At 40.7% G+C, this 13,528-nt stretch overlaps 1 protein-coding gene across 1 annotated transcript in view; it reads right to left on the bottom strand.

The window, feature by feature from the left end:
* Nucleotides 1–13,528, bottom strand: part of myo6b (myosin VIb) — an 82,962-nt gene that overhangs the window by 48,269 nt on the left and 21,165 nt on the right. The window contains exons 3-9 of the mRNA XM_084144453.1: nucleotides 4,940–5,009; nucleotides 4,246–4,319; nucleotides 3,759–3,888; nucleotides 3,448–3,553; nucleotides 1,806–1,861; nucleotides 1,607–1,704; nucleotides 1,336–1,500 (exon numbers count right to left, since the gene is read on the bottom strand). Of these exons, the coding sequence (XP_084000579.1) occupies nucleotides 1,336–1,500; nucleotides 1,607–1,704; nucleotides 1,806–1,861; nucleotides 3,448–3,553; nucleotides 3,759–3,888; nucleotides 4,246–4,319; nucleotides 4,940–5,009 (699 nt within the window). The remainder of the gene's footprint in view (nucleotides 1–1,335; nucleotides 1,501–1,606; nucleotides 1,705–1,805; nucleotides 1,862–3,447; nucleotides 3,554–3,758; nucleotides 3,889–4,245; nucleotides 4,320–4,939; nucleotides 5,010–13,528) is intronic.

Here is a 13,528-nt window from a genome sequence, read left to right on the forward strand (position 1 = left end):
ATTCGGCGCATATGACAAATAACATTTGATTTGATGTGAGTTTTACAATATGGAAATGTGAAGTAGACATTTGGACTCACAGGTGCTTGGCTTGCATGTATAACATCAAAGCGGTAATTATTATAATCATCACGTCCTCTTTCAAAATACATTGAGTCCTCGTAACTTACAGAATTTCCCTTACTTAGACAACAAAACATTTGCAAAAGTTGCCCAACTAGTGGGAGGGATGGGGGCAACTTCCTGTCATACTTGGTGCACAAGTTCAGAACGGCTGTCAGTCAAAACCCATACAGCGCTGTGAAGCGGAGACCCTGTGCTCTGACGTCATGTATAGCATGTTACTGTACAGCCACTGCGTTCCAATTTAGGCGCTTATCAGTGTCCAAATTTGTAATTTTGCAACCTGTATAAGGGTACGAGTGGTTAAATACATTTAAATAAAAAGTATGCACTATGACTAAGTCGATTTGGATAAAAGCATCTGCTAAATGGCATATTATTATATTAGTGTTATTATAATGTTGTTTAGAGCGCAGGTGAAATGAACCAACTAATTTAGGTCATCCCCTAACACCTTTAGTGAGGGTGTTGGTTCTAGAATACTGTTTATAATTATGATTACATTACAAATCCCAAGTTCACCAAGGTGAGCTTAGTTTCACTGGGGGCACAGCTGAAACTGAGAAATGCCTAACAAATACTAAGTAGGTGTGCAGAATCTCTCCACCTTCAAATACAAGTAAGAGGCTTTTGTTTATTAGATATAACACACATGACATCTAGTGGTCATATAGAGAATATATTTACATTTCTGAACAGAGGTATGCCTATATCTGGTTCAGTTGTGGACATAATCGAAAGACTAATTGTTGTCTATGAATACTTTCACACCACTTACATTTTACATTTTAGCACATGGCAGCAAGATTATGTCAAAAGGGGAAAATGTTGGTGGAAAATGTCCAACTAAAACAGAACACAGTGGAACATTTTCACCAACGATACGACTGACGAGTCAATGGAATTTTTTCCATTGATACAATTTGCATCATGGTGGTAGAATTTCCCAGGAGGATCTGTGTTGCTTCATTAGGTAGGGAGAGGAACACAGGATCTCTCTCTCGCAAAGAACCCAGTCAAGCATGGGAAACAGGGCATTCACACGCGAGTGCTATTTGCAGCATTCTTTGAAACGACTCATCCTTCCATCCTCTCAACCTGGTATCGAAAGATTTGACGCGCTCTAGTTACACTCCACATTAATACACAGGTCACCCTCTAGATTGTACAGTATGCCAGCTTGTGTATGTATAGTGTGTGTGTACCACTGACCCTGAAGCTGTCAGGGGAGTCAAGGTGCAGCCTCTGTCTGATGTCCTCAGAGGCTCCGGCACACAGCCTGTAGAAGATGTGGTAGTTTCTCTCCTCTTTACTCTGCATGCAGATCCTTGACTTCTCCAGCAGGTAGTGGGACACGAAGCCACCCACCACTTTATTCTGTTACACACAAATGTGGGCCAATGAAGCATCAATAAAATTGACCAAAAAACTGAAATTCCTTATTAGGCTGAAATTGCATTAGCCACAGAAAATGATGGCTAACCTTTTCATTAAAGTGGATTTCCACAAATTTCCCAAAACGACTGCTGTTGTTATTCCTGACTGTCTTGGCGTTTCCAAAGGCCTCAAGCAGGGGGTTTGCTGAAATGTACAGGCACAAAATAAGTATTGGGCTCTCTTCAACTATGGATGGTCAAAGTACGATTTGGAAGTTATTGGTGAAGTTATTTGTTAAATCCTACCTTGAACAATTCTCTCATCAATATCTTGACCCGTTCCGTATGATGTTGTTAAATATCTATAGGATGAAAGTCAGATGAAGACTAACAATGATGCTACAGTATATGACGTTAATCTTTGGACTAGGGCTATTAACTCGAGTTAACGTTTTGTAATTTTAGTGGACAATTTTTTTTGTGTGTGATTAATCGCATTGTCTGAAATCGTTTAAAATACACTGAAAACATCCAAAATGCATAATCTATACAGCTAAAAACAATGCAATGTCAAACCAAGTTGACATCGAGGTTAAAGAAAGTGTACTTTATCAATTTACCAGATTTTTCTAACGTCAATATTCTTGTAATACTTAAATTACAGCTCAATTTGAGCAAATCCAGAATTTGCGATGAATCGTGATTAGTTAGCAAATCCTGCGATTAACTCCATTATTTTTTTGAACATCGTTTGACAGCCCTACTTTGGAGATGAGTGATATTACAGAAAACATGGCTTATGCATTGACGACCAACGTCATTACACAACATCAGGGATCGACATACAGGGCTGCCCGCTGGCCCGGGGAGGTTTAGGAAACCCTCTGGGTCAGTCAATCATCCACGTCAGTGGCCTGCTTGTGCCAGTGCTACAAATATTGGAATAATGCTATTTTCAATATAGGCTACATAATAATTGATTACTAAAGCTATTAGTTATGTAGATTATTTATCACACGAGCACCCACACACATTGCCTATTTTGAGGGGAAAATCTGTCGGGCAAGAGCGCACAGCTCTCAACTGGTTGTCATGTGGAGCATAAGGACAGCGGTAGGGTAGGTACTAGGAAACACTTCTCAACGTCTATTGACCAGTAAAAAAAATGGTCTCCTGATGTGGTTTAAGCATTGATGTGGACTTGTTAGAAATCCTGAAAAAACTAGGAATCCTGGAAAAACAAAACCAGGAAAACTGAATTTAGCAAAAGATAAGAGATTATATTCAGCCCTACAACTATAGCCTGCTGACTGTTCAAAATCGCTAACAATAACAGCGTTTTGAGATTGCGCAAAGGTTTTATTTTATCAATCAATGTAAATATGATATTGTCAAGTTAAAATGTAATTATTTGTGTCTGGAGGCTATAGGTTACTTGCTCAGCCCGCAAATTAAATATAAAATCACCTGATATTGAATTACGCCTTTCCTGTTAGATTTTGTCCTGGGACAGTATTGTTTTTAGTTTTTCCAATCGGTCCAGTAGCTTTCAGCGGGCACTGGCAAGGTGTTTCACTGACAAATGTAACTGAATGTCAAGCCCTAAACATGGTAAGTTTGGTTAAAGGTAGAATCAACTAGATGAAGTTGCAATGAACAGCACTGCAGATATTGAGATGAGCGCGATGCAAGACTTCGCTCTCACACAGTCACACAGAGTTACTGTGCATACGCAAGGGTGCGCTTCACGCTGCTTCAACGTGATAGCTACAGGACCAAAACAGCTGAGATGTTTAGTCTCGCGCTACAACACTTAATTGCGGCGGAAATTGACCCATTGTTTTCTTCGTGCATGCAACGTCATCTCCCTCAGTCTATCTTTAATATTTCTAAGGTTGTCTGTAATAACTAACAATATCATAGTAGTCAGTAGTCTTTTAGGCCAGACCTGAGGACAAACTTTGTGTTTTCGGTCTTCCCGGCCCCAGATTCTCCAGACACTATGATAGACTGGCTAATCTTCAGCACCCTCATGTCCCGGTAAGCCTTGTCCGCTGAAAGACAGAAAGACAAAAAAAAGACATAATCAATCAAGTAATGGATCTGATGCTTTGGCAACACTTTCACATAACATAGTCCTAGGCTTTATTCAAATGTATGTCAAATGTTGCCATTGCTTTACATTTAAAAACACTGCATTTATGACCAGTAACCAGGCAGTATAGCGGCCATTGATGTAATAGAGAGGTGCGCCCTCACCGATAGCGTAGACGTGAGGAGGTAGAGTGCCCAGGGACCGGCCCTGATAAGACTTGATGGTCTCTGGAGCGTACAGTTTGGGGATGTCATAGTAAGGGTTCACCGCAATCAAGATGTTGGCCACATAAGTCTGCGTAGCAAAAAGTCAAATTTTTTATCATCACGTGAGCTAGAGCACACGTGCCAAACTCATTCCATGGAGGGCCAAGTATCTGTGGGTTTTCCCTCCTCCCTTATACTTGATTGATAAATTAAGGTCACTAATTAGTAAAGAACTCCCCTGACCTGGTTGTCTATGGCTTAATTGAAAGGAAAAAACATAATCCTCGGCCCTCCATGTAATAAATTTGACACCCCAGAGCTAGAGCATCTGAATTTCACAACTAGGCGTATGACCACCAGATGTATCTTACAGGAAGAGAATGGTCTATCTTAAAGGCCTAGGATTCATCTACAATTGATTTGTAATGAGATGAGGACATCTTACATAAATCTTGTCTTTACTATACCGCACTCGGACGTTGTTTAAGAGCGTGCCTTCATTCAGGTACATAAGAGAACCTGAAAGAGAAAAAAACTGTCACTCATGAGAAAGCATCCTTTAAAAGAGATTATCCTGTACTTTTTAGCCAGTAGTTATGAAAGTAGCACTCACAAGCCAGAAGTGGTCCCCAAAAATTGCTTAGTACGTCACATATGTGCAGATACTGTACGTACACCACGTCATTGCCCGCGCTCTCTCTGCTGTGTCCACTGAGCCGGTAGGCCTGCCCTGCAACCTCATTGGATAATGCTGGGCAGGCCTCTTGCTAGCTGTCACTCAAATGCGAGGGGCTGAAGCTCAGTGGCTAGAACTTGAAGTGCTAGTGGGCTGGCCCACGTGTGGGGAAACGTAGAGAAAATGGCACTGCACAGCTTCAAGAAAACAGTTGCTTTAAAACTAGGGAATTCGTGGCTAATTGAGGTAAGACAGTAATTCTGCTCGTAGATTATGCATGTATGAACTACACATTGACACCTCCAGCCCAAAGCGGGAGGTTTAAAAAAAAAATTACCTTAGTCGCCAAAGTACCAGAGCATGTCTTTAAAAACATCTGCACATTAAGTTACATACACCAACATAAAGTCCATATCAGTCAAGCCAATTTGAGGATAGAAAAAAGTAGTGAGTGTGAACTTACAGTTGTCCTCCATATGTTTGTTGACATCCTCCTCAGCAGGGAACACTTGGTTCATAGAAGCCAGAAAGGTCTGCAACATCAAAAGCACTTCTGTTATAAACATTTAAACCATATAAACATTATCATGAGAAGTCCTCCACCAGTAGTGGTATATTAAGAGCCAGACCATTTATTTATGTCTCATAAGGGCCTGCTGAACATGTTCTACTTCAACTTAGGAAGGATACACACACACACACACACAAACACACACACACACACACACACAGTGCATTCGGAAAGTATTCAGACCCCTTCCATTTTGTTACGTTACACAAGCCTTATTCTAAAATGGATTAAATGTCGTAGGTCACTTCCCAGTGCATTGCTTTCACTGAATGAGTCCAACCAAAGCCTGAGTGTATATAGCTAGCTAACAGCGTGGGTAGTTAGCTAACTCTTAAGCCTGGTTCACATTGGCAGTTTGAAGTGACTCAAATAAAAAACAATTACATATCTGATTCAAATCGTAATTTTATTTTCAGTCTGCACAGCCAAAAAGCAAATGGAATCAGATATTTCAAGCCACCTTCGTAGGTGGTTTGAAATAAGATACAAATCTGATTCCTGGCCATGCGACTTGTCTGAACGGTCAAATCTGATTTATTTGTGACTAATATTTTGGCATATCTTGTTGCTTGCTAGCTACTCTGACAGTTTTGAAAAAAACATGTGGTAGCCAACTAGCTTGTTCATTGTTTAAAAAAAAAATACTGAATCTGCTAGAAAGCTAAACAGTTGACTGCTGTGGCTAGCCAAAAAGGACTTGTTTTGAAATGTTGGATCATCTTATGCTATTAGGCTTTAAAAGTGTTCCTACACTATGATTTTGAACATTCAAAGAAACTGGGTAACGTCCATGGCAGGCATTGTTGTCACCTTAGGCTTGCTACATAACTTATGAGTGATAGGAAGCACGAGCACCACCACCAATCAGCCTACACTAAGTTGTTCAATCAATTCCCTGGGTCACTTCAAGTTTTCATGTGTATCTGATAGTCCCAAAATAATATCAAAAGGAAGTTTGTTCTGAAGTATCTCTCCTATATCTGAGAGATATAAGAAAGATCATGAAACATATACACACACACATATATATATATATATATATATATATATATATATATATATATATATATATTAACACCATCATTTTGGCATTAAACATTCTCCATACATACAGTGCATTCGGAAAGTAGTCAGATGTTACGTTACAGCCTTATTCTAAAATTGATTAAGTCTACACAAAATACTCCATAATGACAAAGGAAAAACTGGTTTTAGAAAAAAATCATATTTACATAATTATTCTGACCCTTTACTCAGTACTTTGTTGAAGGTACCCTTGGCACCTTTCTCCCTTTTCTCTGCAGATCCTCTCAAGTTCTGTCAGGTTGGATGGGGAGCGTTGCTGCACAGCTATTTTCAGGTCTCTCCAGAGATGTTCGATCGGGTTCAAGTCCAGGCTCTGGCTGGGCCACTCAAGGACATTCAAAGACTTGTCCCGAAGCCACTCCTGCGTTGTCTTGGCTGTGTGCTTAGGATCGTTGTCCTGTTGGAAGGTGAACCTTCACCCCAGTCTGAGGTCCTGAGCAGGTTTTCATCATGGATCTCTCTCTAGCTCAATTCATATTTCCCTTGATCCTGACTAGACTCCCAGTCCCTGCCACTGAAAAACATCTCCACAGCATGATGCTGCCACCACCATGCTTCACCGTAGGGATGGTTTTGGCCAGGTGATGAGCGGTGCCTGGTTTCCTCCAGACGTGACGCTTGGCATTCAGGCCAAAGAGTTCAATCTTGGTTTCATCAGACCAGAGAATCTTGTTTATCGTGGTCTGAGAGTCCTTTAGGTGCCTTTTGGCAAACTCCAAGCGGGCTGTCAAGTGCCTTTTACTGAGGAGTGGCTTGCGTCTGGCCACTCTACCATAAAGGCCTGATTGGTGGAGTGCTGCAGAGATGGTTGTCCTTCTGGAAGGTTCTCCCATCTCCACAGAGGAACTCTGGAGCTTTGTCAGAGTGACCATCAGGTTCTTGGTCACCTCCCTGACCAAGGCCCTTCTCCCCCGATTGCTGTTTGGCCAGCTCTAGGAAGAGTCTTGGTGGTTCCAAACTTCTTCCATTTAAGAATGATGGAGGCCACTGTGTTCTTGGGGACCTTCAATGCTGCAGACATTTTTTGGTACTTATCCCCAGATCTGTGCCGACACAATCCTGCCTCAGTGCTCTACAGACAATTCCTTCAACCTCATGGCTTGGTTTTTGCTCTGACATGAACTGTCAACTGTGGGACCTTATATAGACAGGTGTGTGCCTTTTCAAATCATGTCCAATCAATTGAATTTACCACAGGTGGACTCCAATCAAGTTGTACAAACATCTCAAGGATGATCAACGGAAACCGGATGCACCTGAGCTCAATTTCGAGGCTCTTAGCAAAGGGTCTGAATACTTATGTAAATAAGGTATTTCTTTAAAAAAAATGTTTTATCCATTTTAGGATAAGTCGCATGGCCAGGAATCAGATGTGTATCTTATTTCAAACCACCTACGAAGGTGGCTGGAAATATCTAATTCCATTTGCTTTTTGGCTGTTCAGACTGAAAAAATTATTAAGATTTGAATCAGATATGCAATTGTTTTTTATTTGAGTCACTTCAAACTGCCAATGTGAACCAGGCTTAAGAGTTAGCTAACTAACCCCGCTGTTAGCTAGCTATATACACTCAGGCTTTTTTGGGGGGTTTGTATCATTTGATTTACACAACATACCTACCACTTTGAAGATGCAAAATATTTTTTATTGTGAAACAAACAAGAAATAAGACAAAAAAAACAGACAACTATAAATCCCCACAGCATGATGAGAGGTGTTGGGTTTGCGCCAGACATAGCGTTTTCCTTGATGGCCAAAAAGCTCAATTTTTGTCTCATCTGACCAGAGTTCCTTCTTCCATATGTTTGGGGAGTCTCCCACATGCCTTTTGGCGAACACCAAACATGTTTGCTTATTTTTTCTTTAAGCAATGGCTTTTTTTCTGGCCACTCTTCTGTAAAGCCCAGCTCTGTGGAGTGTACGGCTTAAAGTGGTCCTATGGACAGATACTCCAATCTCCGCACTGGAGCTTTGCAGCTCCTTCAGGGTTATCATTGGTCTCTGTTGCCTCTCTGATTAATTATAAATAATAATAATAATAAATTGGTCATTTAGCAGACGCTCTTATCCAGAGCGACTTACAGGAGCAATTAGGGTTAAGTGCCTTGCTCAAGGGCATATCGACAGATTTTTCACCTAGTCGGCTCGGGGATTAGAACCAGCGACCTTTCGGTTACTGGCACAACGCTCTTAACCGCTAAGCTACCTGCCGCCCTACCTGCCTTAATTCCCTCCTTGCCTGGTCCGTGAGTTTTGGTGGGCGGCCCTCTTTTGGCAGGTTTGTTGTGGTGCCATATTCTTTCAATTTCTTAATAATGGATTTAATGGTGCTCCGTGGGATGTTCAAAGTTTCTGATATTTTTTTATAACCCAAACCTGATCTGTACTTCTCCACAACTTTGTCCCTGACCTGTCTTGAGAGCTCCTTGGTCTTCATGGTGCCGCTTGCTTGGTGGTGCCCCTTGCTTAGTGGTGTTGCAGACACTTCGGCCTTTCAGAACAGGTGTATATATACACACTGAGATCATGTGACAGATCATGTGACACTTAGATTGCACACAGGTGGACTTTATTGAACTAATTATGTGACTTCTGAGGGTAACTGGTTGCACCAGATCTTATTTAGGGGCTTCATAGCAAAGGGGTTGAATACATATGCACGCACCACTTTTCCGTTATTTATTTTTTAGAATTTTTTGAAACAAGTTATTATTTTTTTTCACTTCACCAATTTGGACTATTTTGTGTATGTCCATTACATGAAACCAAATAAAAATCCATTTAAATTACAGGTTGTAATGCAACAAAATAGGAAAAACGCCAAGGGGGATGAATACTTTTGAAAGGCACTGTATATATTTTATATTCCTTCATTGGCATAGCATTTACATACTAACACAAATTAATGTTTGAGTGGTTGTTGTCAAGTCTGATATTCACCCAGTACTATACAGAGTCCGAGGTAATGGCAATAAAGTGCCTTCAAAAAGTATTCATATTCCTTTACTTTTTCCACATTGTGTTGTGTTACAGCCTGAATAAAAAAAAATATTAAATTGAGATTGTGTGTCACTGATCTACACACAATATCCCATAATGTCAAAGTGGAATTTTGTTTGTAGAAACATTTTTAAATTAATAAATGTAAAGCTGAAATGTCTTGAGTCAACCCCTTTCAACACTAATAAAGGTCCCTTAATCGAGTAGTGAATTTCAAGCACAAAGACCACAGAGGTTTTTGAATGCCTCGCAAAGAAGGGCACCGATTGGTAGATGTGCAAAAATAAAAAAAAAGCAGACGCTGAATATAATCCCTTTGAGCATGGTGAAGTTATTAATTAGGCTTTGGATGGTGTATCAATACACCCAGTCCCGATTATAAAAAAAATTTAAGCCGATAAATAAAACAGTTGCCGGAAGAAAAAATATCCCATTGCAAAATAATGCTTTTTATTCATTGATGGAAATACCAGTCGATGGAAATACATTAGATCGTCATGCTTATCGGTCTATAGGTGAATTAGCATAATTTGGTGGAATTAAATTTGCCTGTGTGTATTTTCAGTAATCATCATGTATCTCTTTAATCCAACAAAACTCTGACACGCGCACAGCATACAGAGCCTATTTTGAGCAGGATTTCTCCTGCAGCTCCTCAGCTGGTTGCTACTGGAGTAAAACGTGCTTTTATAAACCCATTAATTGTTCAACAATTATTTTATTTATTTATTTTCACCCATTTTCTCCCCAATTTTGTGATAGCCAATTGGTAGTTACAGTCTTGTCCCATCGCTGCAACTCCCGTACAGACTCGGGAGAGGCGAAGGTCGAGAGCCATGCATCCACCGAAACACAACCCTGCCAAGCCGCACTGCTTCTTGACACACTGCTGGCTTAACCCGGAAGCCAGCCACACCAATGTGTCGGAGGAAACACCATACAACTGGCGACCGAGTCAGCGTGCAAGTGCCCGTCCCGCCGCAAGGAGTTGCTAGAACGTGATGGGACAAGGACATCCCGGCCGGCCAAACCCTCCCCTAACCTGGACGACGCTGGGCCAATTGTACGTTGCCTCATGGTTCTCCCGGTCATGGCCAGCTGCGACACAGCCCGGGATCGAACCCAGATCTGTAGTGACACCTTAAGCACTGCGGTGTCTTAAACCGCTGCGCTACTCGGGAGGCCATTGCTCAACAATTCTAAATGCAATCGCGTGTTAACAGTTTTGGTGCACGATTAAAAAGAGCTAGAATTTTTATTTCTCAACTGGTAATTGAAGCACGCCTCCTATTCACCATTCAGGTGCAGGCAACAGGCTATCAGCGTGTCACCCACCAGTTCACAATGTGAGCTGGAGGCAGTATGCATTTTGAAAACATACTTAAATTGTTTGAAACCTGAATGCTTTATTTCATATTTTGAGGCATGTCTTACCTTGCTTCAAAAAAGCCAATAGGCAAAATCTGACCATGGAGGCAATTATTTTATAAAGACTTCATAAGCAGCGCGTGAGTTTCAAGTTTGGGGAAGCTTACAATTGATCCTATAATTTCTACCGTTCTGTGTGCCAGTTATTATTTTCATGGAACATTTCAATAATAATGTTTTTGTTTCTCAAAATCATTGTGCGTGGTTAATCAGAAAAATCTCAATTAAAATCAGAAAAGTTAAAAGTCAACTAATGTGAGATCACCAGCCTCGTTTATACACCGTGATCCAATGGAGGCTAAAGAAATGAGCGCATGGAACTCATAGCCTATAGGCCAATACAGCAGTAGGCCTATAACTTCCATTGCTCTTTCACACCGGGGATTGGCGATTATCAAGGGGAAGATTGTTGGAAAGATTTTTCAAATAGCTTATTCTGAAGAACTATTGTTTTAATATATTATCATTGGCAATATATGTTTAAAAAAAACACTTTCCTACATTTCCACAGAGAAGGCCACGTACTTTTAAGGGTATTCAGGTGCACGCACTCCTTCAACATTATCAGGACAGAGACATCTCAACATCTCAAGCTGGTTGAGAGAATGCCAAGAGTGTGCAAAGCTGTCATCAAGGCAAAGGGTGGCTATTTGAAGAATCTCAAATATAAAAATATATTTTCATTTTGTTTAACACTTTTTTGGTTACTACATGATTCCATATGTGTTATTTCATAGTTTTGATGTCTTCACTATTATTCTAAAATGTAAGAAAATGTAAAAATAAAGAAAAACCCTTGAATGAGTAGCTGTGTCCAAACTTCTCACTGGTACTGTAATTTTTGCAAATGTATTTCCATTTACTTCCCTATTGGACCCACCACAATGCCATTTCTTTCTTGTTCTATTGCTTTTCATATCAACTTTCTTTCGTTGTCCAGAAGCCAAAAGCACAATCCTAGTCATATTAGCAACCCATCCTAGTTGATGCATCTTTAGATTCCCCCTCTTTCTATGTTTCTAACAAAGATTTTCATCTCTGTCACACGCTATTAGGTGCGCTGTTAAGAATGTTTTTTTCCCCAGGTGCGCTGTTTAGAATGGTGTTTTCCCACGAATTGCATTATGGCAAATTTTTTCAAAATACTTTTTATTGGCTGCTTCATTACATGAGTTGCATATTCTGTTAAGATACATTACCATAATCTAAATGTGGTTTCTGTCATTCTAAGCACCGTGGGTGGACGCCCTAATGGGTTATGCACCCAATTCATATGGGTCCGGTAAATTTCTGAAATGGCCGGTAAATTTAAATCTTCCCGGTCACGTTGTCCGGTGCCACATTTTCCTAATGGAAACCCTTCTAAAAAAAAGATACAGGCGTCTTTCCTAACTCAGTTACCGGCGAGGAAGGAAACTGCTCAGGGATTTCACCATGAGGCCAATGGTGATTTTAAAACAGTTACAGAGTTTAATGGTTGTGATATGAGAAAACTGAGGATGGATCAACAACATTGTAGTTTACAGCACAATACTAACCTAAATGCCAGTACAGAATAGAAATATTCAAAAACATGCATCCTGTTTGCAACAAGGCACTTAATACTGCAAAATACGGCAAAGAAATGAAGTATTTGTCCTGAATACAAAAATAATAATGTTTGGCGCAAATCTCCCGAGTGGCGCAGTGGTCTAAGGCTGTGCCACTAGAGATCCTGGTTCGAATCCAGGCTCTGTCGTAGCCGGCCGCGACCGGGAGACCCATGGGGCAGCGCACAATTGGCCCAGCGTCATCCAGGGTAGGGGAGGGAATGGCCGGCAGGGATGTAGCTCAGTTGGTAGAGCATGGCGTTTGCAACGCCAGGGTTGTGGGTTCGATTCCCGGGGGGGGCAGTATGAAACATTTAATAAAAATAATGTATGCACTCACTAACTGTAAGTCGCTCTGGATAAGAGCGTCTGCTAAATGACTAAAATGTAAAATGTAAATGTAAATCCAACACAATCACTGAGTCCAACTTCATATTTTCAAGCATTGTGGTGGCTCCATCATGTTATGGATATGCTTGTCATCGGCAAGGATGAGGAAGTTTTTTTAGGATAAAAAGAAACTGAATAAAGCTATAAGCACAGGCAAAATCCTAGAAGAAAACCTGGTTCAGTCTGCTTTCCAACAGACACTGGGAGACGAATTCACCATTCAGCAGGACAATAACCTAAAACACATGGCCAAATCTACACTGGAGTTGCTTACCAAAACGACATTGAATGTTCCTGAGTGGCCTAGTTACGGTTTTGACTTAAAATTGGCATAAAAATCAAGAATAATTTTTTAAAGAATAAATGGGCAAATATTGTACAATCCAGGTGTGCAAAGCTCTTAAGAGACCTACCCATAAAGACTCACAGCTGAAACCGCCGCAAAAGGTGCTTCTACAAAGTATTGACTCAGGGGTGTGAATACTTATGTAAATTAGATCTGTAATTTCATTTCCCATACATTTTCCAAAAAAAATCTAAACATGTTATCACTTTGTCATTATGGGGTATTATGTGTTGATGGGTGAGAAAATAAATCAATTTAATCAAATTTGAATTCCGGCTGTAACAACAAAATCAAGGGATATGAACACTTTCTGAAGGCACTATAAATTGAAAGGGACAAGCTGCTTGTGCGAGAAACAAGTGCAGGGACATGGCAGGCTGATGAATAATTTAGTGGGAGGGAAACAGGATACGAGCTGTGTGTGTGCGTGTGTGCGTGCGTGTGTGTCCTGGATAGCAATATGAGCTCAGACTTGGCTCTGTACTGTTACTGTGGGAACCCAGCCGTCCATTTACATATTCACGACATCCTATACACACTGTGACAGGCCTAAACACACTCCTGCCCAGTTCATTTTATGAGCTCTACGTGTGTATAGGTGTGTGTGTGTGTCTGAGCTGCTTACCCCACTTGCACAAATA

This window comes from Coregonus lavaretus, assembly GCF_964263955.1.
Source record: "Coregonus lavaretus genome assembly, chromosome: 27".
NCBI lineage: Eukaryota > Metazoa > Chordata > Actinopteri > Salmoniformes > Salmonidae > Coregonus > Coregonus lavaretus.